The following is a 23,316-nucleotide window of genomic DNA, read 5'->3' on the forward strand; positions in this document are numbered from 1 at the left end:
TCTAAATATATTTAAAATATTATAAATTCATGCCAGTGGCATATAGGGGTGTTGGATCTATGGATTCAAGAAGATCCCAGTGCTTTTGGCACTTTTTGTGGAAAGCTGCAAGTTATGCGAGGAGTTTATTACACAGATAAGTATGCAATGTTTGTATTGGAAGTCTAAATTTCTTAGAGATTTCTAAGAACGAGGATCGGAATAAGTGGAGTTGTGGGATACTAGGGGCAGATGGAGGAGCAAGACTATCGCAAAAAGTTGATTCTAAGAAGGGTTCTTCTATTATTGACCACAACCCTATAGTCATTACCCAAAATTTAACTTGAGTTTGCCACATCCTAAATCCATTAGACCATTGAGCTTTTCAGGCTTAAGTACCAAAGAATCATTTTTTATTAAACTTCTCAGGTCCATGACAAAGTAAGCTTTGAGACTACTAATATGTTCTATGATATATTTAAGCTATTCCATGACTTTTCAGTTAAGAGAACTGTAAATAAAGCTGATAAGAATTTGCAATTAGAAGTAAAAATTTAATATTCAGGATATGAGGGACTAAAATGTAAATAACAAAAAATAAAGGTCTATACTGTAAAAAGACAGAAAAAATGGTATTACTAACAAAGATACACTATTTTCTTGTGCCGTAGTTCTTTCAGATTTTTAGTCCTAGTTCTAAGGCGATTTCCATGAGAAAGTCCCCTGGTTATTGGCTGTTTTGGTCTTATTAGTTTTCGAATAGTAAATTTGGGATTCTTTTACTCATTTAGCCTTTATTGAAAGCATACATTTAGATGTGTACCTTGGCAAAATGAAAACGTACATTTTGCATACTCTTTGCTTATTATTTACATAGGTACTGTATATCATTTTTTACTATATTTGGAGACGTATCTTAGCAAAACTGAAACCATACTTTTTGCATAGTCTTTACGTACGACACGGCAATCATTTTTTATTTTGTTAGAGCTAAATGGGTAGAAGATGTCCGAAAGTGTAATTCAAAATCTGAGAAACCCTAAACTGCAAATATCACATAACTAAGGACCCTAGTAAGGATTAGACCAGGACTTGGCTTGGGTTTATGCTTGGGTAAGGCCCGAACACAATTCAGATCAACAGGAGGGCTCTCGGGTTGAACTTTGGTGCCTCTCAGCCTGACAAGAGTGTCCTTAGCAAGTAATGGGCTGACCTGGAGGTGGGAAGGCCTGAGAGAGGTTGAACAAAGGCTCAACCCAATTGTGATAGTAAACCAAGGTTGGATGCCACTATAAAACCTCCGGTCTAGTATAGACCCCTGCACAAACTAACCGGTTCTCAGGCCGAACAAAAACTTGGCCCACTTGTGCTAGTGGGCCAAGGATGCCGCTATAAAACCTTGAGTCTAGTCTAGGTTGGGCTTTAGGCTAACAGGTTGGGACTCTAGCTCATTCATGCCATTGTGCGCATCTAGAAGGGTCAAGTAGGTAACTAGGATGTAACCTTGAGAAGGGTTGGACCAAGGCTCTACTAACCTCTAATATGGCTGCCATAGATCGGCATATTCATCCCTTAGACATTGCGCAACTCCGTGACCGTGAGTGCACAATATTTGCCTGTGGATGTGTCAGTTGCCTTTTGATTTGGTATGACCTCAATGTTGCTTAGGGTTGTTGTCTAGTGGATGGAAAAGGCATATATCATACAGCGATGGATATAGCAGAATAGAACTGCGAATAGACATGGCCTCTATAACTATAGCCACGATCCAATTGTAGGTCAAAATCTGCTATTGCTTCTTATCTCGTAGAGCACCTTCGTGTTCTCCTCGATGGCCACTCTCACCCCGAAGATGGCAGAGTGAAGCACCGCCTAGTCAGCTGGGTTGACATATTGTATCAAGGAACTCTAATCCATTGTATTTCTCCCCGTAGACTTGACTCTAGTGGTGGGCTTGCCAAGAAACATTAGCTCTGACACCAAATTTGATGAGACCCGATGAAGGATTGTAATCGACTCAAACCTAGGCAATAAATAAGGTCTTTTGCTGCTATCTGGAAGTGGCGCACCAACCAAGAAGGGTGTGCTCCAATCTTAGTTTGGGGCTCATGCTGCTTATGTATTTTTGGAAGTGGTGCATACCAAGTACCGAGTACTGAGGGTGTGCACCGATGAAGACTAACGAGTGCCTCATCTTGTGGTTTGTTGTAGACAGGATTTTAAGTGGCACTTCCAGGTATTGTAGGGATCTACAGGGTGGTGTTTGGACTGAAGAGAAGGTTATGAAAAAGCTTAGCTAGGAGATAGAATAATACAGGGTTTGGATACTAAGGATGGATGGCTAAGGCTATTGTGGATGATGGAGGAACATAGCTAAAACTGAGGATATGATGCGACTAGTGATAGAGGATAGCCGTATAGTGAAGGTGATGATGGAGTGGAAACCAAATAGTTGATAGAGATGGCTTGACAAGATGTTGCAGTGATGGCTTGTAGATATGGTAGATAGCTAAGGGCTATGATTAACCTACAACACGGCAATAGCAAAGGAAAGAACCGTACAAGAGGTAGAGATGGTTAAGACAAAGAGAGACAAAGAAGACGATTAGGGCCAAGAGAAATAGAGAGATAGAGAGAGTTCGAAGAGAAGAGTTGTCTATTAAACAATTCAATGGACGCCAAAGATACAAGTTATAGGGCTCTATTTATAGGAAATTAGGGATAGCAAATCTTGACCCGACCTGATAAACCGACACAATATCAGGTTTGGGTTTAATTTAATCGGGTTCAAGTCATAAACGGATCAACTCGCCTAACCAAATTAATAATCAAATCGTGTTCGGGTTTATATAGCTAACCTGTTTTGACCTGTTTAATCCGTTTAAGTATATGGGTCGATTTGGGTCGGATCAACCCGCTAACCCGCACTATATATTTTAAACTAAATAACCCTAACTCCCACTCTCTCACACACTCTTACACACTCTAACTCCCTCAACTCATCTCCCATTCATTTTCTCCCCCACCACCACCGCCCCCTTATCTCTCCGGTCCCCACGCCGCTAAGGCTGCCGGCATCATCTCCCCATGCAATCGTCGGCATCATCTCGACATTTCCCCTACTCTAAGGGCTAAGGCTTCGACATCTCGGCATCTCCCCACACTACCGGCTCCTCTCCTCCCGAGTCCCGACTTTGAGCCCCAATAGCCACTGCGCTCATCTCCCTAGTCCCCATGCCGCTGCGGCCGCCGACCATTATCTCCCTAGTCCCCACGCTGCTGCAATCGTCGGCATCATCTCGGCATCTCCCCTACTCTAAGACTATCGGCATCTCCCCACGCCACCAGCTCCTCCCCTTCCGAGTCCCGACTCCAAGCCCTAATAGCCGTCGCCTTCATATCCCCAGTCCCCACGTCGTTGCGACCGCCGGCCTCATCTCCCCAAATCCCATGCTTCTGCGGATGTTGGCCTCATCTCCCCTACCTCTAACATCCCCTGCCGGCTTTTCTAAACTTTGTTAGTTTGTTATAATAATCTAAACTCTAAACTTTGTTAGTTAGTTATATGGATTTTGTTATGATGAATTATTAAAATTATAATTTTAATATTGTATGAATTGTTGGAAATAGGTTATTTTATTTTTATGATAAATCAATAAATATTAAATTTATATAGGATTTATTAAATGAGTTAGACAGATCGTGTTAACGTATCGGGTTAACATGACCCATTTATTGAACGGGTTAGGCGGATCGTGTTAACTTGTGGTGTTAATGTGTCATGTTAACGTGTTGTGTTAACCCGACCTGTTTATTAAATGAGTTAGGCGGATCGTTTCGTGTTACCCGTTAAATAATTGGGTCGTGTTCGTGTCTACCAAATGCAACTCATTTATTAATCGGGTCGTGTTTGGGTCAGAGTGAAGTTGACCCGACCCGATTGCCACCCCTATAAGAAATAAAATAAAGATTCCTAAAATCGAACAAAAAACAAATTACTAAGCTAATCTAAACAATCTCGAAATCTCCCTTAGATTGGTTTTTTGTTTCGCAGATGGAGTCCGAATCTAAAGATGTCTAAGGAAAAACGTAGATTCACTGATCTAATATATATAATATCATATTTTTTGGATGTCGTATGAAAATTTGCTAATTATTTTTTCAAAACTGAAACTGTAAATTCCAGCAATCTAGGAACTCAGATTAATTCTGACTCTGACTCAATTCAAACTTGGATCATATCATCGTAAGTAAGAGAGACTAGATTCTAGATGAAAACATCATATCCAAAATGAATATAAATGATGGGGCTTATGGATTAAGTTAGCAAAGCTATTGCAATAATTAAATTAGAAGAAATTAGTTACAGATTTTGAGGTGCATAAAATAGTAGCTTAAGTTATCTTATTGCACTTTTCAGGTATAGAGAATCTTATCCTCCAAATCTAGCATTCAGATGAGTAGGACTACTTATCATATTTATGTAATTAGCTAAAGGGAAATATGTTGCATACCTTGTGAATGAATAGAATTGATTTTCATAATGAAATGGTGTGTTTTGTGAAATATTATATGAGCAATAGGATTTGGATTTGACATGATTTCTCTATATTTGCTACTTAGTTGCATTTCTTATTTGATGCAAAGATTCACATCTAATTTATGCAAAAGTTCAATTTTGTCGATACCTTGCTTTGATTTGCATGAATGCACTATAAAAAAAAGTGTTATCTTGGATTTGACATGATTTCTCTATATTTGCTACTTAGTTGCATTTCTTATTTGATGCAAAGATTCACATCTAATTTATGCAAAAGTTCAATTTTGTCGATACCTTGCTTTGATTTGCATGAATGCACTATAAAAAAAAGTGTTATCTTGAAAGAGCTATATTTGTTGATTTCACACTCAAAATGAGCTTGATAATTGAAGTTTTTGTGAAGTTATATATTGGACTATAGGCTTAAAAGCCATCATTTGAGCTATTTGACAGGAACCATGCATTATAACGGTTGGTTAGTAGATGAACTAACATGTGATAGCATGGATAGAAATTCAAAAACTCTAGTATTCCGGAGTATAAATGGGATGGATCCTAGTATCTCGGAGGTTAATAAGGGTGGGCCCCATTAGTTGACCTAATGCATTGATACTATATATATATACTTGAGATGTTAAGTATATCCTAGTATCCTAGTTATGTGATATATGATGTAGTTTTGTTTATGCTACATGCATTGGATTTATGCATTGAAATTCCATTTGGAATTATGGTTATTTGCGTACTCTGATATGATTTCAATAGCATATTCAGTTTTTAAACTCATTATATTATTCCCCCCATTTCAGATACCACAACACATGTACTTCTTCAACCAACTTGCATCTCCACCTCTGCCAATGACACAATAATAACAGCACAATGATTGTAAAGCAAAATAAGAAGGCTACTGTTTCAGATTTGGACTATATTTTCATTTAGGGGTTGCTAGATTTTCCTTTAGGGGTTTGCATGAGTCCGGACCGGTGATGTTACTCATCATCTATATAAGGACCTCAGCAGGTTTCTCAAGGCATCCAAGTGGTCCCTCAAGTCTAAGGAGTGAAAAAACATCAATTGTGAGGAAATCAATTGTTCGAGAGCAAGTCTACATCACCATACATTATCAAGAACCTTAGAGGAGCTTCATTGACTACTATCGGTACTTAAAGTGATCCAAATCAGACCAGCAGTGGAAATAGTAAGTTTTCTTATAATTACGATTTTAGTGTAACAGATTGTAAGTTTTCTTATAATTGTTGGTATTGGTTTTTGATTGGTTTCCATATCTTGTGGGCCTATGCAGTATTACATGTCCCCTATTCCAGAATTCCATTTGGTATTAAAGCATATTTCTCTTATTTTAGAGAGAAAACTAGATATAGTTTTACCTAGAAAGAGACAGTCTACAGTTAAAACCCCCACTTTTAGATGGCACTAATTGTCTGAATTGGAAGCCTAGGATGAGGGCATTTCTCAAATCGATAGATGGTGAGTTTAGCTTGCTATAATTAATGGTTAAACTCCATGTAGGCAAATAGGATAAAATTGACTTCAGTGAGTTCCAGTTCGAACTAAAAGTTATGGTAATACCTAGAAAGAGACAGTCTACAGTTAAAACCCCCACTTTTAGATGGCACTAATTGTCTGAATTGGAAGCCTAGGATGAGGGCATTTCTCAAATCGATAGATGGTGAGTTTAGCTTGCTATAATTAATGGTTAAACTCCATGTAGGCAAATAGGATAAAATTGACTTCAGTGAGTTCCAGTTCGAACAGAAAAGTTATTACCATAACTTTTAGTCACGTCTCTCAGGATGAACTCCGGAGAAATTCTACATGTGAGGAAGCTAAAGAAGCTTAGGATATTTTTACAGACCACATATGAAAGTGCAGCCACTGTTAAATTGTCAAAACTTCAGAGATGACTGCCCCTTCAGTTGGAAGAAAATGAATAACTTGATGAGTTATATGCAAAATTGAGTGATACTGCAAATTCATGTTTCAATCCTGATGAGAAAATTTTTGAAAGTAAAACTGTTACAAAAATTATGAGGTCCTTACCCAAGAGATTTCTAAGCTAAGGTTACTACTATAGAGGAAAGTAAAGATATTGATTCTATTAAAGTAAAACAATTATAGCAAATCTTCAAACTTATGGATCTCCTCTAAGGTTCCCTAACAAATGAAAATGCATTGCATTGTCGTCTGTTAAGAAAGATGATTTTGATTCTGATGATGATATTAATTGTAAGATGTTTGTCTTATATATTAAAAAAATAAGACAAATTTTAAGAACAATAACAATTCTGCAGGGAAAATGAAAGGAAAGAGTCTTGAAAAGGGAAAGAATTCTATTAATTCCTAAAATCTTCTACTCCTAAAGGTACTGAGCCTAAGAACAGAACTCAAGGGGAGAAATTCAGTGCTATGAGTGTCATAGTTTTGGGCACATTGCTCAAGAGTGCATTGGTCGCAAGAAAAAGGGCAAAGCTATGAAAGTTACTTAGAATGAATCGGATGATTTTAATGAAGAAGAATCCAAGTCCTACCAAGATAAATATATTGTCTTTACTATTTCTTTGATACCTGTTAATGAATGCTGGGAGATGTCATTTATAGATGAGCAGGTTGAAAGCAAGAATGATGAGGACATTGATATGGAAATCCAAACTGCCTATAACACACTGTTCCAAGAATTCTACAAGATAAAAAGGTCAAACATGAAACTAGTAGGAAAAATCAAAGCAGAAAACAATTAAAAGAAGTCCTATTAAACCAAGTTGAAGATCCGAAGGTTGAAATTAAGGCAATACTAGACAAGAATAGGACACTTCATGAGAAACTGGATAACTCATTCTCACTCTTTTGACTCATGAAATACTGTTTTTAACTTTTTATTGGATAAAATTCGGCACTTGGAATAAACATACATGAAAAAACGAACCAAAAAGACAATTTACTTAAGAAAATTAATGCTTAATTTTGAATTACACAAGTCTAACATTTTGCCTAAAATTGAATCAATTACAAGTTCATGACTTCCTATTTAGGAAAAAGTCGTGTTTAGAGTAAGAGTCTAAGGCTATGTTTTTCTGGCCTAAATGATGGATAGACAATATTTGTAGATTAAAAACAACTATAAAACCTCCTGATTGAAAACTATGTTATGATGTTAAAAGCATGGTTTCTAGTTTCGGCCGATCCCGAGTGGGATCGGCCAAAACGGACCGATCCCAGCCGAAGCCAGTCGGTTTGCTGGTTTCGGCTGGGGTTTCAGCAATTTCGACCGAAACCCGATCCATTTCAGTCGGGATCAGCCGTTCCAAAACGGGTCGAACCCGACCTGGATCCGACTTGGGGGACATCAATAATTGATGTCCCCACCCCCCACCTGCCTCTCTCCCTTTTCTCTCTCTCTTTTCTTTTTTTTCTCTCTTTCTCTCTTTTCTTTCTTTCTCTATTTTCTTTCTTTCTCTCTTTCTCACTGGCGACTAAGTAGTGAGTAGATCTCCGGTGACCTCGACCTCCGGCGACGTTCTCCGACGAAGATTCGACGACCTCGATCTCCGGCGACCTTGGGTAAGTTTTCTTTTCAGGTTTTTTTTTTCATTGTGCAGCAGCAATAGAGCGGCAGAGCGGCAGCAGCACCTGGTGCTGCTTATGCAGTTATGCCTCATAAATTTTAAATTATTTTTTATTTTATTTTGATTTTTGTTTATGTTTTTTAGTTGCAGAGTTAAAATATCAATGGCTCCAAAAGAGAAGTCATATGATACCGACATTGGGTGGCAACATTGCAGCACTATTGGGCAAGATAAAAGATGTGTTAAATGCAACTGGTATGGAAAGAAAATTAGTGGTAGTGTTAGCCGTTTGAAAAAACATTTAGTTGGAAGACAAGAAAATGTAGCAGCTTGCACTCAAGTGTCCTTGGAAGTTAGAAAGCAGATGTTGGCTCATTTAATTGGCAAAAAGAAGGATAAACAATCTGCACAACAAAGAGAGTCAATGGTTCGTGAAGAATTGATACATAATCTTGTACACATTAATGATGATAGTAGTGAGCAAAGTGAGGAGGATGAGGAGGGCAATGAAAGAGAGCAAAAATATGCATAGAGCAGAAGAAGAGATGAGAAGAAGCACTGGTGGTAACTTTCAGAGATCTAAATCAATTAATATATGAGGAGAGAGAAAATATGGGGGCAACAGTTCTACCCATAGGACTCCTGGTGTTACAGCACAGTCTAAAAATATTGGACCAATAGATACATATCTTTAGAAAAAAAGGAGTCATACACAGACTTCCATCAAGACAGCTCTCAAAGGAATTAAAAATGCAAACAAACACATTGATAAGGCTATCTCTAAATTTTTCTTCTACAATCATATTCCTTTCAATGTAGCTAATAATCCTTACTATCACACTATGGTGGATGCTATACAATCAATAGAGTCTGGTGTTCCCCCTCCTAGTTCAAATGATATTGCTACTAAATATCTTGACTCAGAGATAGATGAACTTCATACTTATATTAAGACATTTAAATTTGGTTGTACACTGATGTGTGATGAGTGGAGTATACAAAATAGAAGAAATATAATTAATTTCTTAGTGTATTCTGGCATGGAGACAATATTTTTGAAGTTTGTGGATGCTACTGCTCATTTCAAAAATGCAGATTATATTTGTCAGTTGATGGATGAGGTGGTACAAGAAATCGGTAAAAAAAGAGTAGTCCAAGTAGTTACTAATAATGGGGCAAATTATAAAGCTGCTGAAAATTTACTGATGATTAAAAGACCTCATTTATATTGGACGTCATGTGTTGCACATCGTATTGATCTAATATTAGAAGATATTGCAAAAGAGCCTGAAATTGACATGGTCATACGTGAAGGTCAGAGGTTAACAAATTTTATATATAACCATGGTTGGGTTCTTAATTTACTCAGGTAGATGACTGGTGGTGGGGAGATCATCAGATCCGGGGTCACTAGATTTGCCACTCACTTTTTAGCCTTGGAGAGCATCATGCGCTACAAAGATGATATTATGCAGATGTTTACATCACAGGAGTGGTCTATAAAAATTAAGAATATGAAACCTAAAGATAAATCTTTAGGTGAAACTTTGAAAAATATGGTTCTTGGAAATACAGTTTGGAATAATATTACAATTACCACCACAGTATTTGAGCGTCTTGTCAAAGTATTAAGACTTGTAGACAGTGATGACAAGTCTGAGATGGGTTTCTTATATGAGGCAATGGACATAACTAAAGAATCAATAAAAAAAATATGGGACAAAGTTTTAGGAAGTGGTGGAAGATGATTGATTCTAGATGGAACAAACAATTATATAGAGATATACACGCTACTGGTAGGCATGCTTTTAAGTTTTAAGTTTTAATTTACTAATTTACTTTTATTTATGAATATTTTAATATTTGAATGCTTACAAATTTTATATTTCTACAGGGTATTTTCTTAATCCAAGATTTCAATTCTCTAAAAATGTCAATAATGATAGTGAAGTCTTGTTGGGGGTTAGAAAGATAATCAGCAAGCTTGAGCCTGATATTCATAAACAAATCCTATGCGATAAAGAAGTGAGTTATGATTCAATTAAATAATTTTATTATTATTTGTTTCAAGTTTTAACTTTCAATATAATCAATAAGCTAATTATTTATTTCGATTTCCAGATGGAGAGATATAGATTAAGAGCTGGACAATTCAAGATCGCTAAAAGTTCTTTGCGGTGACTATATTCTCATAACACTCCAAATGAATGGTGGTCTATCTATAAATGGGAGGAGACACCAAATTTAACGCCAATAGCAAAGAAGATTTTAAGTCAAACCGTGTCTTCATCACAGTGTGAAAGAAATTGGACTACTTTCTCCTTAATCTACACAAAAACACATAACCGATTGACAATGGAAAGATTGGAGAAGTTAGTTTTTTGTCATTATAATATGAGATTGAGGGAAAGAAATTTAAGAAGAAAGGCAGAAAATAAACAACTGATTGATTTAAATCATGTTTTTGATGAAGAAGACCCCTTGACTCCATGGATCAGAGAAATAGAGGACAAGTTATTAGATGACAGAGATAACCCATAGTTAGATGAAATATTGGGAGAGACCACGACGAGGGCAGAGGCTGGTACGAGTCATTCAGCAGTGAGAGATAGTATATCTACTAGTACCAGTCATAGTCGTGATGATACATATGGTGGTGAGATCGTTCCATCTATATTTGTTGAGGAAAGTCAAGGAGACATAAGAAGTGAAGACAGAGAAACTGAGGATATATATACATATCAGCGACATCGTCATGAGATGCATTTTGGTTCCTATGATTATGGTACATCGAGTATTTATTGTTTGGAGCCATCACAAGATCCATATGCTAGTTAATATCCTCAGTATTCTCAGTATTCTCAGGCACAAGATCCAAATGCTGGTTATTATCCTCCTCAAATGCAAGTCACACAACAAGATCTATACAATATGACTAGTATGATAGAATCACTTTTTAGAGCATTAGGTCCCAGACATCAATATTTACAAATTTATGGTGATTATGATGATGAAGACTATAGAAATTTACGAGAACCAGCTCGGTATTCATCAAAGTTTTAAATTTTGAGTAAGTTAATATATTTTTTAAGTTTTTAGACTTCATATGTGAGTAATTTTTGTTTTCTTATTTTTTGTCATTTTTTTCTCAATTTTTCTACATTTTTAAATAATATTTAAAATTTTATATAATTAAAAAATAGTACGATCCGATACGAACGGCCGATACGTATCATTTTTCTGGACGGCCGATATTGATCCCGATCCCGATACTAGGAACCTTGGTTAAAAGATAGTAGGTTGTCTTAATATGACACAACTTGGGTTTATATATTTTGAAAAGATAATACAACTTGAAAGTCATTAATAAAACACCTAACTAGGAAGGGAAAGTTGATGAACTTCTTACATGGTAGACTTGTTTTTTATGATGCACTATCTAAATCTCCTAAAACCATGAGGAAATTCTTCAAATGTCTTAAACCATGAACTTAAAGATCCCAATGGATGAAACTAACATTAAGAAAGTGTAGCATCAATGCAGGGCATGTAACATAAGAACCCACACCAAGTATCATATATAAATCATAGCATAGAATGAAGTTCAAAACAAAAGCAAATGAACCACCAAAATCCCCAGCTGAAGTCGAGAAAGAACAATAGGCAATCAAAGCTACTACTCCACAATACTGCTATAATAACTCAATTTTGGAGCATAATTGACATACCATAAGTTATGCCCTTCTAGAGGTTTACCCAGAACTCCATAAGTTCCAGATTCCACAGGTCTATAGCACTGCATTATTATTTTATTGATGAGTTTCTATATAGATATTTATTAGTAGGATGTTAAAAATGAAAACAAATATATCCAAGTACATGGAGAAACAGAAACTTACATCAATAGCTTCATGCATATCAGGTTTTCCTTTAGTAATATTTTCTCCAACTCCCTGATATCCTCTGATGAGCAAAACCAAGAACAAGTAAACACCATCAGATTCCACATGCTTTTAACTGATTAGGTATAAGATCTGCCATTTGTTGCAGCTAATCTAATAAATTTGTTTTAGATTAAAGAAGCATTACCTGTATCCACTCTCTGGGGTCATCTTAACCCTAATCTTTTCCTCATAAGGAAGATCAAAGAATTGATGTGTTATATCTCTAACGTCTTTGACAAGTGAATCAGGAATGCCATGACCTTTCTGTTAAGGATAGGTGGTTAAAAATAGTTGAAACATGAAAGGAACTGTGTGTATGTTCCTCTATTTAATTTAATATAACATGGAGAACAAAGACAGCTATTTCACTAGTCAGTAATTTCATAGCAGGAGTGAACTACATTTCAGTTTTCGTATGATATAGTACTGTAATATAGCCTTTCTTGTACAACATATTGAGTATGACAGATTGAAGATAAATAGAATCTAGTGAAAGCAAAATTAATTTATCTCAGAGCTCATGCCATGTAAAAGTAACATAAGCTATCCCTTTTGTAACTTCGGATAACAAAACTATCATGTAGAAGTAGGGGTGAAAACGGAACGGATACGGATCGGATAGTGCTCAATCCATATTCGGATCCATATTTTTAGTCCGGATACGAATTCAGATACGGTTATTGGATGGATAGTAAAATTTAAAACCATATCCTAACTAAACAGATACGGATAATTTTCGGATAGAGAATCGAATCTTAAACATATATTAATTAAATTTAAAAGAATTATAATATTTTATTTAGATATAATTAACACAAAAATATTAAGAGTTTTACAACAAATAAATTTTTTGTATGTCAAATATGTAAAATTAGAGAAATTAATCTCTATAAATAATATATAATGTATTAATAATAATAATAATAATAATAATAATATTTACTATTTAAATAAGTAAACTAAAAACTGTAAATCATTCAAAATAATATGCAAGTAAACGGATATCCGATATCCGTATCCGAATCCAAAAAATATATCCGACCCGTATCCGAATCCGTATCCGAATCGGATAGAAATTTTCTATCTGAATTCAATCCAAATCGGGTCGGATAGCGGGTCGGATCGGAGTTAATCCGACCCGTTTTCACCCCTATGTAGGAGCAATATCAAGGATAAAACAAACTTTCACCAGTGTTTGTGATCTCAAAACAAACTTTTAGCATGCATCCGGAACAGATAAAAAATGCATGAAAATATCATAAATGCAGGAAAATTACCAAGGGATTCTTTCATTTGGCTACATGATGTCTTAACTAAGGAAGATACAAATTAGACGTGATGTTGTTACAAGAATTGGAGGTTTCGACCGTCTGACATCATAGAAACCTGATGCCGGAGATAGTGATAAATGTGAATTTTAAATGCTAGAGATCGAGTAGTTGATCTTTGAAGTCAAAATTGAGTCAAGACTAGCTAGACTAAGTTTATTGGGGCCATTCTTCTATTTTTGTCATTTATTTGACATACTTAGATGTATTTTCTTAATTTTTGTATTCAGGTATATCTTAGGCTTAATTTAAAGGTGTATGGGTTAATAAGTTAATAGTTTATTAGGCCTTGTTTGCTTTGGGTTTAGAAATTAGAAACCCCCGCCTTGAACTAGTTCAAGGACCCCTAAAGACCTAAACTATTTTAGTAACCAAACATTTTTTTTTATTCTTTTTGTATCTAATCAAATTTACTCTCCAAAAAATCAAGACTATGAAATGAGACTAACTAATCGAGTTCGGGGCTTAGTCTCAAACCAAATATTAGCTCGCTTGTATCGGGTGGCCATGATAGCATATCCATAACTCAATTCTCCATTCTCTTTGATGCAAACTAAGTCTAATTGGATCACATCATGGGGATATTGGGCTCGATAGATCAAGTATATTTATCTTTTAATTAATTTATGATATAAACCCTTAATGCAGATCTAGTTAAATCATGTAAGCCCTTAAGGCAAACCCAATTAAGTCATGAAAACTCTTAAAATAAATCTGGTTAAGTCAAGTAACCTTATAAAACAAGCCAAATTAAGTCATATAAACTTTTAAGACAAATCCTAATTCGAGTTGTGCAAAGCCTTTAGGGCTAGTCCGAATGGGACTTATTGTACCCGACATTTATATAAGAGGAGTTGGACTCCTTTGTTTAATCATCCAATCATTGTGAAATTATTTTAGCCTTAAGTTATCTTAGGAGTAAGGGTAAGATAATCTAGGAGTAGAACTACATTAATCTTCTTTCTCCACCATCACCACCGCTATCATCCCTTCTATAACCGAGATCCACCACCTTCCATCCTCTCCATCAACCATCATTCACTCTAACCGAAGCATAGACTCTCTTGTTGTGAATCAAATAATTGGTCTTTAACACTCTTCCTACACACTATTTTATAGTCGTATCGAAGTAGCTTAAATACCCATCGTTGTTATGCCAATATATGTATTCGTTGACCCAAAAAGTAAGATAAACTTCATTGATCAACGAGGATAGTAAAGCAACGACCAATGAGATATGGGTGCCACTTTGTCACAACATAAATAATGGCCAATATCTTTTGCTCATATATGAACAGTTGCTAAGATTTGGGTGAGAGCCTTTATAACGCCCCTGCCCGGTATAGGCACGTGTACGCCCATGTGCCCACAAGGCATACGCAGCGCACGCGATAGGACAAGCGGGGCCCATCACGCATAGATACTCCTGTGCACATATAATCATGACATCATCAAATAAAACCTGCTAACCTATCCATAATCACATAATCCATCACGAAATAAATCATACTAATAACTAAATAAACCTGTTAACATAAGAATATTCAAGTCCACAATAATATACACTAGACCACTACATAATCTAGCAGGACCCACACAGGCCACAACAAACCATCAAGATAACACTAAAACAACTAATGCACGAGTACACTATGATTCGACCTGTATTATACAAATCATCGTCTAATACAAAAGAGTACAAATATTAAATACTCGTACAACTCAATTTCTATATAAACTATCATCTATATCATCTCCCATCTATAGCTCACCTTATCATCACTCTAAAATTTTTTAAGATATCTCAAGTCGCAATCACGTATCACATATCTGAGGGGGTTAGAAAAAAAATAAAGAGAGAGTCATGAGCAAATAACTCAGTGAATAGACCTACCCCGAATCAGTGATGCCAAACAAAGAATAAATCATGTACTGGAATAATATGAATCGAAATAGCATCATGTCATGAATAAATATATGAATGTATCATCAATAATACATAGATGAAAAATAGATAATATGTCATAACTGATAAATTGTATAATCCTCGATAATGAATAAACAAATCTCCATATTATACTATCATCATAACTCTCTCAAATATGACACATGATGCATGCCGACCATGACGATGATATGATATCAAATGCAACCATATATGATGTATATTAACTACTCGATAATCAGGTAATCAAATGATAATGAAATCATATGCATTTCTCAACATCTCAGTCATCAAGGTCAGCTCTATATGTTATCATCATAGTAGATCACTGTACACAGTAAATACCCAGTACCCGGTCTCAACATCATGCCCAAAGGCTCAGAGCATACTCTGTCGTTCGCAAGGAGTATCTCAAATATAACTATACCTTGCCATCCGCTAAGGGTATCAGCATCCATCCAGGCCGGGTACCCTTTTAGCTGATAGAAATCTCGTGAGGATAACTCACCACATATGCCCTGGTGAACGGCATGTGTCTGAATGTCTGCTGCACACACAGACTAACGACCTCAGACGTAAGGCCAACAGAATCGCAACTATATTGAGCGATCAATCATCCACCAAGCGCGTCCTAACCCTCGCGCCCACTCGGGTATCCTCACGCTTTCTATCAACTATCCTATTAATCACATTTCATACTTTCCTTCTAAATGACAGATCATATGCATATATCCAGTACGATAACAAGTTAATGCATAACAGGAATTTAGATGGAATAGGAATCAAGAGAAATATGATACAATGTAGTCTCCACTATGTAGTCAACACATGCATACTCATGCTAATCTATTACATGCATATTCATGCTACAGATCAACTCGGTATACAATCATAACAGTAGAATCATCTCCAATTATCTCTATATATATCACCAATGTACTCATATCCCAGATCAGCATAATCAAATGCATGATAAAATATGCTCGACTATAATCATCTCTAGATAAAATCATATAATCATGCCGGAGGCCAAAACATGCATGTACATAATATATAATATAACCTAATTTGAGAAAGGCGTCTAGGGGATAAGACTACTCACTCTTATCTGAAGACGCAAACCACGTATCCCTTACATCCGCCAACCAACCAAGTGACACTCATCGCTAGCAAGATCCACGGGGTCTCAAATAAGGAGTTCGAGATCTGAAAATGTTTAAGTAACATAAAGTTAGTTGTTTATCTCATTATAATTTGTTCGAGTAAAATATGATGATTTATTAGATTTTAGAATTTCTACTTATTTTTATAACTAGCTAAATTTTTAATTATAAATAAAAAATATAAATATAGAAAAAAACCTAATTATAATAAAATTATATCTTGATTAATTAGGGACTATGTAGTCATTACTTTATAAAATAATAAATAAATACATAAGCCGATTATTTTATTTGTTACAAAATAATAATGTATAATAAATTATTAGAATTATTTAAAATGTATCTCATAAAAATATTAGTATATAAATTTGATAATTATAATTTACAAATCTATATATTAATCTAATAGAGATATAAATATATAAATATGAGTATTACCTATATTTATACCTAATTAACCATTGATTATACAAATTATAATTAATACTAATCATATTGAAGAATATATATTATTATTAAAATAATAAATATCTAAATAATCTATTTGCATTAATTAAGAAGGAAAACCTAAATAAATAGCGTCAATAAAATAAATAAATAACTAATTAATTAATTAATTAAAACACTGCCATCAGTGCTGGGCTCGGCCCAGCACTGTAGCAGAAGAAGGAGAAGAAGCCGAGGAAGAAGAAGAAAAAGAAAGAAAGAAAGAAGAAGAAGAAGGAGAAGAAGAAGAAGAAGAGAGAACGCGAGCTAAGGGAAAAGAAAGGAGAAAGGAAGAGAAATAAAAGATAAGAAGAAGAAAAAGAAGAAGAATAAGAAGAAGAAGAGAAGAGGAAGAGAAGAAAGAGAGAAGGTGAGGGAGAGGGTTTGCGGACTTGGGCCGGCGAGGAGGGCACTGGCCTCTGGTGGCCATCCAGCGGCAAGCCTCTCGCCGACGGCTCGGCTCCGGCGAGCCCGAGCCCGAGGCAAGAAATAAGAAAGAGAGAGAGAGATAGTGATAGAGAGAGAGAAAAAGGAAGAGGAAGAAGGAGGCTCACATGCGGTAGCACGACGACAGCGGCAGTGGGTCGGCAGTGGGAGAGAGAGAGAGAGAGAGAGTTTGAGGGAAGGAGAGAGAGATCGAAAAAGAGAGAGGAGAAGAAAAAGATAGAGAGAGAGGCGGTGGGGGTTGGCAAAGGCTGCGGCGACGCTAGGGCCACACAGTGCATGGGCACGAGGCCGGCCACACACGTCGTGCCCATAACACAGTTTTTTTTTTGTTTTTTTTAGGATAGGTAATAGGCTTGTTGAGATAGGTCAGGGATCGACCTTCTTGCATGAGCATAACTCCAATGCCAACCCCTGAAGCATCATATTCAATGACGAATGTCTTCAAAAAATATCAAAACGGGAGTGACTGTCATGGTAGCCTTCCACTTCTCGAAAGCATCTCGTGTCTTAGCCATCCATATAAACTCATCTTTTTCAATAAGGATGTCAGTAGGGCAGTAATCTTTTCATGCCCAATAAGACGACAATAGTTGCCCATAAGACCACAAATTCGTCAATAGAGGCCATCTCACCATGTTTGTAATTTTCTCAAGGTCCGCCAAAAGGAAGCACGAATACTCCATTTTGGGCAAAGTATCCATATCTGAATACTTATCGATACGATACGGCCCAAATACATATTCAATATGTTTTTAGAGTATCCGGAATTAAAATAATTAATTTTTGTTTTCAGATATGGGATGGATACGATTGGATGTGGCTCGAATACGTTTGGGATATGGCTCGGATATGTTTTGGATACAACCCGGATATATTTTTGGTTTTAATGGGTAATCAAGGCAGGTTTAACTTTATAAACTTGTTACCCTACCCGATTACCCATTAAGCTTATTACCCTTTCGTCTCCCCTCCCCCCTGCGCCCCTTTTGTTATTCGGCTCTCTAAAAAATAACGTGCCCTAGGCCCTCTCTTCGACGACTGAATGGCGTCTTCTCTCTCGACGAACTAGCTGATGACGACACCATCAACACCGATCTTCCTCTCACTCTGAAATCGACCGAAACTTCAAAAAGTTTTATTTTTTGTTCTAGAGGTGAAACTAAAACCAAAACTGAAATGTCGATCCAATTCTAGAACAACTAAATAAAACATAAAATGCATGTTCCATAAATTAATGTGACTACTTTCAAGTTTTACATACTAGGAAATATGGGACAACAAACATGTATCGGGATTTATTGCAATGATGCAATATGTGAATGATAAAAGACCAAGAAGACATGCATAATACCAACAAAAGCATACTGAAATGTACCATTTAACAACAAGATAACCTGCCTAGATTCCTCAATGCTGACTATCATGATGTATTGTAAAACAGAGAAATTAGTTCATGTAAGATGGTTTCAACATAAATAGTGCACAGGAATTTCAACCATACCACATAAAAGAATCCAGTATCTTTACAAGCCTCATCCAACAATCTAACAACTTCCAACAGATCTTTGTCTTGAACCATATTTGGATCATCAATCTTATTGACAAGTGGACTAACATCTGAAGATAAAAACAAACTACGTAAATGAAAATATTAAATAAGAGACCGAAATTATTTTGTAGTAGTGAGATAGAAATTTCATTCAAGTGAAACTCACTGTCATGTCTTAATAATTCCAACTTGTGCCAAGAATTGGGAATTATAAACATTTCACTTAGTTCCATGATTCTAACTTCTTAAACTAATCTTCCCAAACAAAATTTGAGTATTTGACAATGATGCGCAACTTATAACAAAGCTTCTTATGCTACTCCCTTACAGTTTCCAAATGTTCCTTCATGTTCTGTTTAGTATATTATTAATCATTTCTTAGAAAGTACAACTTACTACGGCAACAGGCATGACACCACTCACTATAGTGTCATGAGCTCCAATAAGAGAACTTTTCCCTTCCCAGTGCCTGCTATAGCGAGAGCATTATGCTCTGGAAGCATTAACCATTCAACCAAAAATATTGACAAAATTTGCACTCATAAGCAACCCATAAAATATTCTGCAAAAAGAATATTCAGACATTCACTTAATTTTATTTTAAAATGTTTTTGCAAAAGCCACAACTGTAAAGAGAATGCTCATACAACAGTGCTGGTTGACTTCTCAGCATCTTGCCTTCACTTAATGTGATATACTGAGATGAAGATTGTTCTTCAAGTTAAGATGGCATTTCCAGGGCTTTCAAAGTTGTGATGCTCTATAGATTGATGGTCAAGACAGCAAATTCACACATGAGGCTCTGTTGTTTATATTGTTTAGTTATGAACGTAACCAAAACTAAGTTGTATATTATCACCATAAACTTGTTTTTAGATTATGTACTGCAGTATTGTTTAATACCCGATATATGCTCATATCCACTTAATACAACAAGAATACTGATTCTAGAAGAGAATATGTTCGCCAAAATTTAACAAAGTGGGGCTTTAATATGTTGGAAATTATTCTTAGGAAGTGGAAATGAAGAAGAACAAAAACCTAGAAGCAAGCAATTAATCCCCCTCTATATAAATTGCTTACAATAGTAAGAACACAGTGGTATCTAATTCATATCCCAATCTAATTTCACCCCAAAATGGTAATTGGTAATAAAAAGTTGTGTGAATTAGCGTAAGATTGCTGCCATGTGATCTATGCAGTCTAACGGATAGAAATCGAAAGAGGATAAATTTCGAGTTGTCTCACTAAATTAAAAACGAATTATTATCAAGAAGATGAAAGAAGAGAAATCTATACCTATTACGGGTATGGCCTTGAAGTCGGAACCCATTGTCGCCGGTCAGTAACACTTCGGAGAACAGCCGTGCGATCGAGGAGGAGACAACTGATGACCGACGCATACGACTTGGAGGCTTTTAGTGAGTCGTTTACGTATACAATAAGGATTAAGGAGCGCTAAAAGACACAGCACCGAGCACTCCGTAAGCCGTAATGACTAACGAGGCATTTAGTAGGACCTGAGACGTGCACGTGACCTGAACGTGGTGGAGAGATGTGATGCCTACTCGATCTGCAGGGCGGTCGTAGAAATCCGGAAGTGACACGAAGTCTTAGCGAAAATGAACCGGACGGTGACAACCATTTCCGAGTCTTTCTTTTTTCCGGGATAAATGTGATTGTTCTCTTACTAGCCTTAGGGCTATACACAACAATATACCTTAGGAAAGTGAGTTCCTATGATGTGATTCAAGTAGACCACCTTGTGGATATTAGGGTCATGGAATGAAATATCACCCCCATGTGCCCACATGGAGTATGCTATAGGATAGATAGGCAGGGCCCGTCACGCGGACATACACTTATGCGTATATAATCCATCTTAAAATAAATTATGTTATCATCCAAATAAACATGTTAATATATCAATATTTAAATCCATAAAAATCGTTCAAAACTACTACGTAATCTGACAATCCATATAGACCACATCAAACTATCAAGATACAACAGATATAAATTATACCATACTGTCCAACCTGTACAATATTTCTTATTATATAAAATATACATTGGTACATCTCAATTTTTAAATAAGCTAACTTCTATACTATCTTACATCTAGCCACATCATCTTTGCTTTAAAGATGTCTCTTCATGATATCAAATCGTATCATATATGAGGGGAGGGAGTTAAAAAAGAAAAAAAAAATAGTTATGAGCTAAAGGCTCATTGAATAGACCTTACTTTGAATTAGTGATGTTAAATAGAGAATAAATTATGTATTAGACAATATGAATTAGAAAGGAGTATTATGTCATAGATGAGTATAAACATGTATCTTATATAAATGTATGGTACATATCATGTCATAACTGATCAATTATATAATTCTTGATAATATATAAATAAATATTCAATCATACCATCATACCATCATCATAACTCTCTCAAATATAACACATATAATGTATGTCAATGGACCGTGATTATATTATGATATCAAATGCAACTATATATGATGCATGATGACTACTCAATAATTAGTTAAATCAGATAATAATGGAATCATATGCATTTCTCAATATCTCAGTCATCAATATTAACTCCAAATAACATAATTATCATACTAGACTATTGTGCACAATCAACATTCGATACCTAATCTCAAATTCAGCTCGAATGGTTAGAGCATACCTATTACAAACCAGCTTAATTCGATTCATAGCGGTTGAGATTCAGGTCTACACGGGATTCAGGATCTATGGGTTGAAGCATAGATTCCTAGGTATAGGATGGAGGTGATGATGGATTGGAGGCCGATAATTAATGGAGGTAGCTCGACAATAGATGATGGGGGTGGTGGCTTGTAGATGCGGATGCGATAGATGGTTAAAGGCTATGATTGGCCTACAACTATGGTAGCGGTAAAGATGAAAACCCGTACAGGTAGAGATGACTAAGATAGAGAGATGAAAGGGAAGAAGTAAGCCTACCATAAAGGACTAGAGGGATCGGCAGAAGAAGGAGATTAGAAGCTAAATGAGATTGTGCCAATGAAAGAGGTGGCACTAGTTGGTAAAGGAAGAGGAGGGAGATGTAGAGGCTGATGGCCTAGTTGAGAGAAATGTCAAGGCAAAAGCTAATTAATCTTTCATTCCAAGCATATCTAAAATACAAGCCATAATGATGCGAACCGGGTCAGATCAGATCACATCAAGAGGAGATTGGGCTTAATGGATTAAGTCTAGTTATCTTATCTGCTTATTTGCTTTAATTAGAGTCTTATTATATTAGAATTTATTAGTTAACTAATTCAACTATATGCAGTTTTGGGAAAATATTCAAAGGATATTCCACAGACAACCAAATATTACGAAACTACTTGAAGAAGATCGAAGACATCCTGATCTACAACTTTTATTTACAAGGTTTCTCCAAATTCAGACTCTATCTATGACAGAATGAATAATCAATCCGAGAAGGATAAGGAAGTCTGATTTAGCTAAGTCTAATTAAGTTATGTAAGCCACTAAAGCAAGTTAAGTCATGTAAGACACTAAGGCAAATTCAATTAAGTCATGTGAGCCTCTAAGGCAAGTCCTAGTTCAAATCGTATAAGCATTTAGGGTTAGTCTAAGGCAAGTCATAGTTCGAGTCATATAAGCCTTTAAGGCTAGTCTGAGTAGGACTCATTATACTCGACCTCTATATATAAAGGGGTTGGGCTTCTTTGTTTAGGCATGGAATTGAATGGAAGGAATATTCAGTTTAAATTAAGTTATTTTATTTATCTTGGCATTACTTATCATCCTTATCTTTTATTGTAGCCGTTAGATCGTCGTTATCTTTATAAGAGTAGATTTAAGTTAAAAACTATAATTCTACCTCCAACCCATAGTCACAATCACCTCTAAAAACCATCCTATCTTAGGACTGTCCACCACCACCCTTGGCTGTCCGCCACCCTCCGACGACCGCCACAACGTCGGATATTTACTATTCTGACCTTGCTCCACTATTTTAATTATATATTTCTATGATATTCGATTAACATGAAACCAAAGCTATTATAACCCTATCTCGTGAGGCTATTACCACCTAAATTTTCATAATACAGACGGATCGTTCCAGATATGATCTGCAACACATAAGGCCCTATTTATAGAGATTAAATCAAAAAGTCTAAAACAAATTTAACTAAACTAGTCTTCCTTATCTTCTCAGATTAAACCTTCGTTTTTCTATAGATAGATTCCGAATTTAGAGAAATCATGAATACCAAAGTTGTAGATCTAAATATTCACAATCGTATCCAATTTGTTTGATATTATTCGGATATCCGTA

General features: G+C 35.9%; 1 protein-coding gene across 5 annotated transcripts in view; it reads right to left on the reverse strand.

The window, feature by feature from the left end:
• Positions 1–20,657, reverse strand: part of LOC140799955 (homoarginine-6-hydroxylase 2-ODD-233-like) — a 35,298-nt gene extending 14,641 nt beyond the window's left edge. For 2 of the 5 annotated variants that reach the window (XM_073154540.1, XM_073154543.1), the window contains exons 1-5: positions 20,268–20,452; positions 18,921–19,036; positions 12,196–12,314; positions 12,006–12,069; positions 11,835–11,902 (exon numbers count right to left, since the gene is read on the reverse strand). In XM_073154540.1, the coding sequence (XP_073010641.1) occupies positions 11,835–11,902; positions 12,006–12,069; positions 12,196–12,314; positions 18,921–19,036; positions 20,268–20,301 (401 nt within the window). In that variant the 5' untranslated portion in view covers positions 20,302–20,452. Of the gene's footprint in view, positions 1–11,834; positions 11,903–12,005; positions 12,070–12,195; positions 12,315–16,425; positions 16,525–18,920; positions 19,037–19,364; positions 19,494–20,267 lie in introns of those variants that run through there. The other 3 variants (XM_073154538.1, XM_073154539.1, XM_073154542.1) reach the window with 3 other exon arrangements.
• Between the last annotated feature and the right edge of the window lie 2,659 nt (positions 20,658–23,316).

This window comes from Typha latifolia, chromosome 13 (genome assembly GCF_019914945.1).
Source record: "Typha latifolia isolate L0001 chromosome 13, TyphaL0001v2, whole genome shotgun sequence".
NCBI lineage: Eukaryota > Viridiplantae > Streptophyta > Magnoliopsida > Poales > Typhaceae > Typha > Typha latifolia.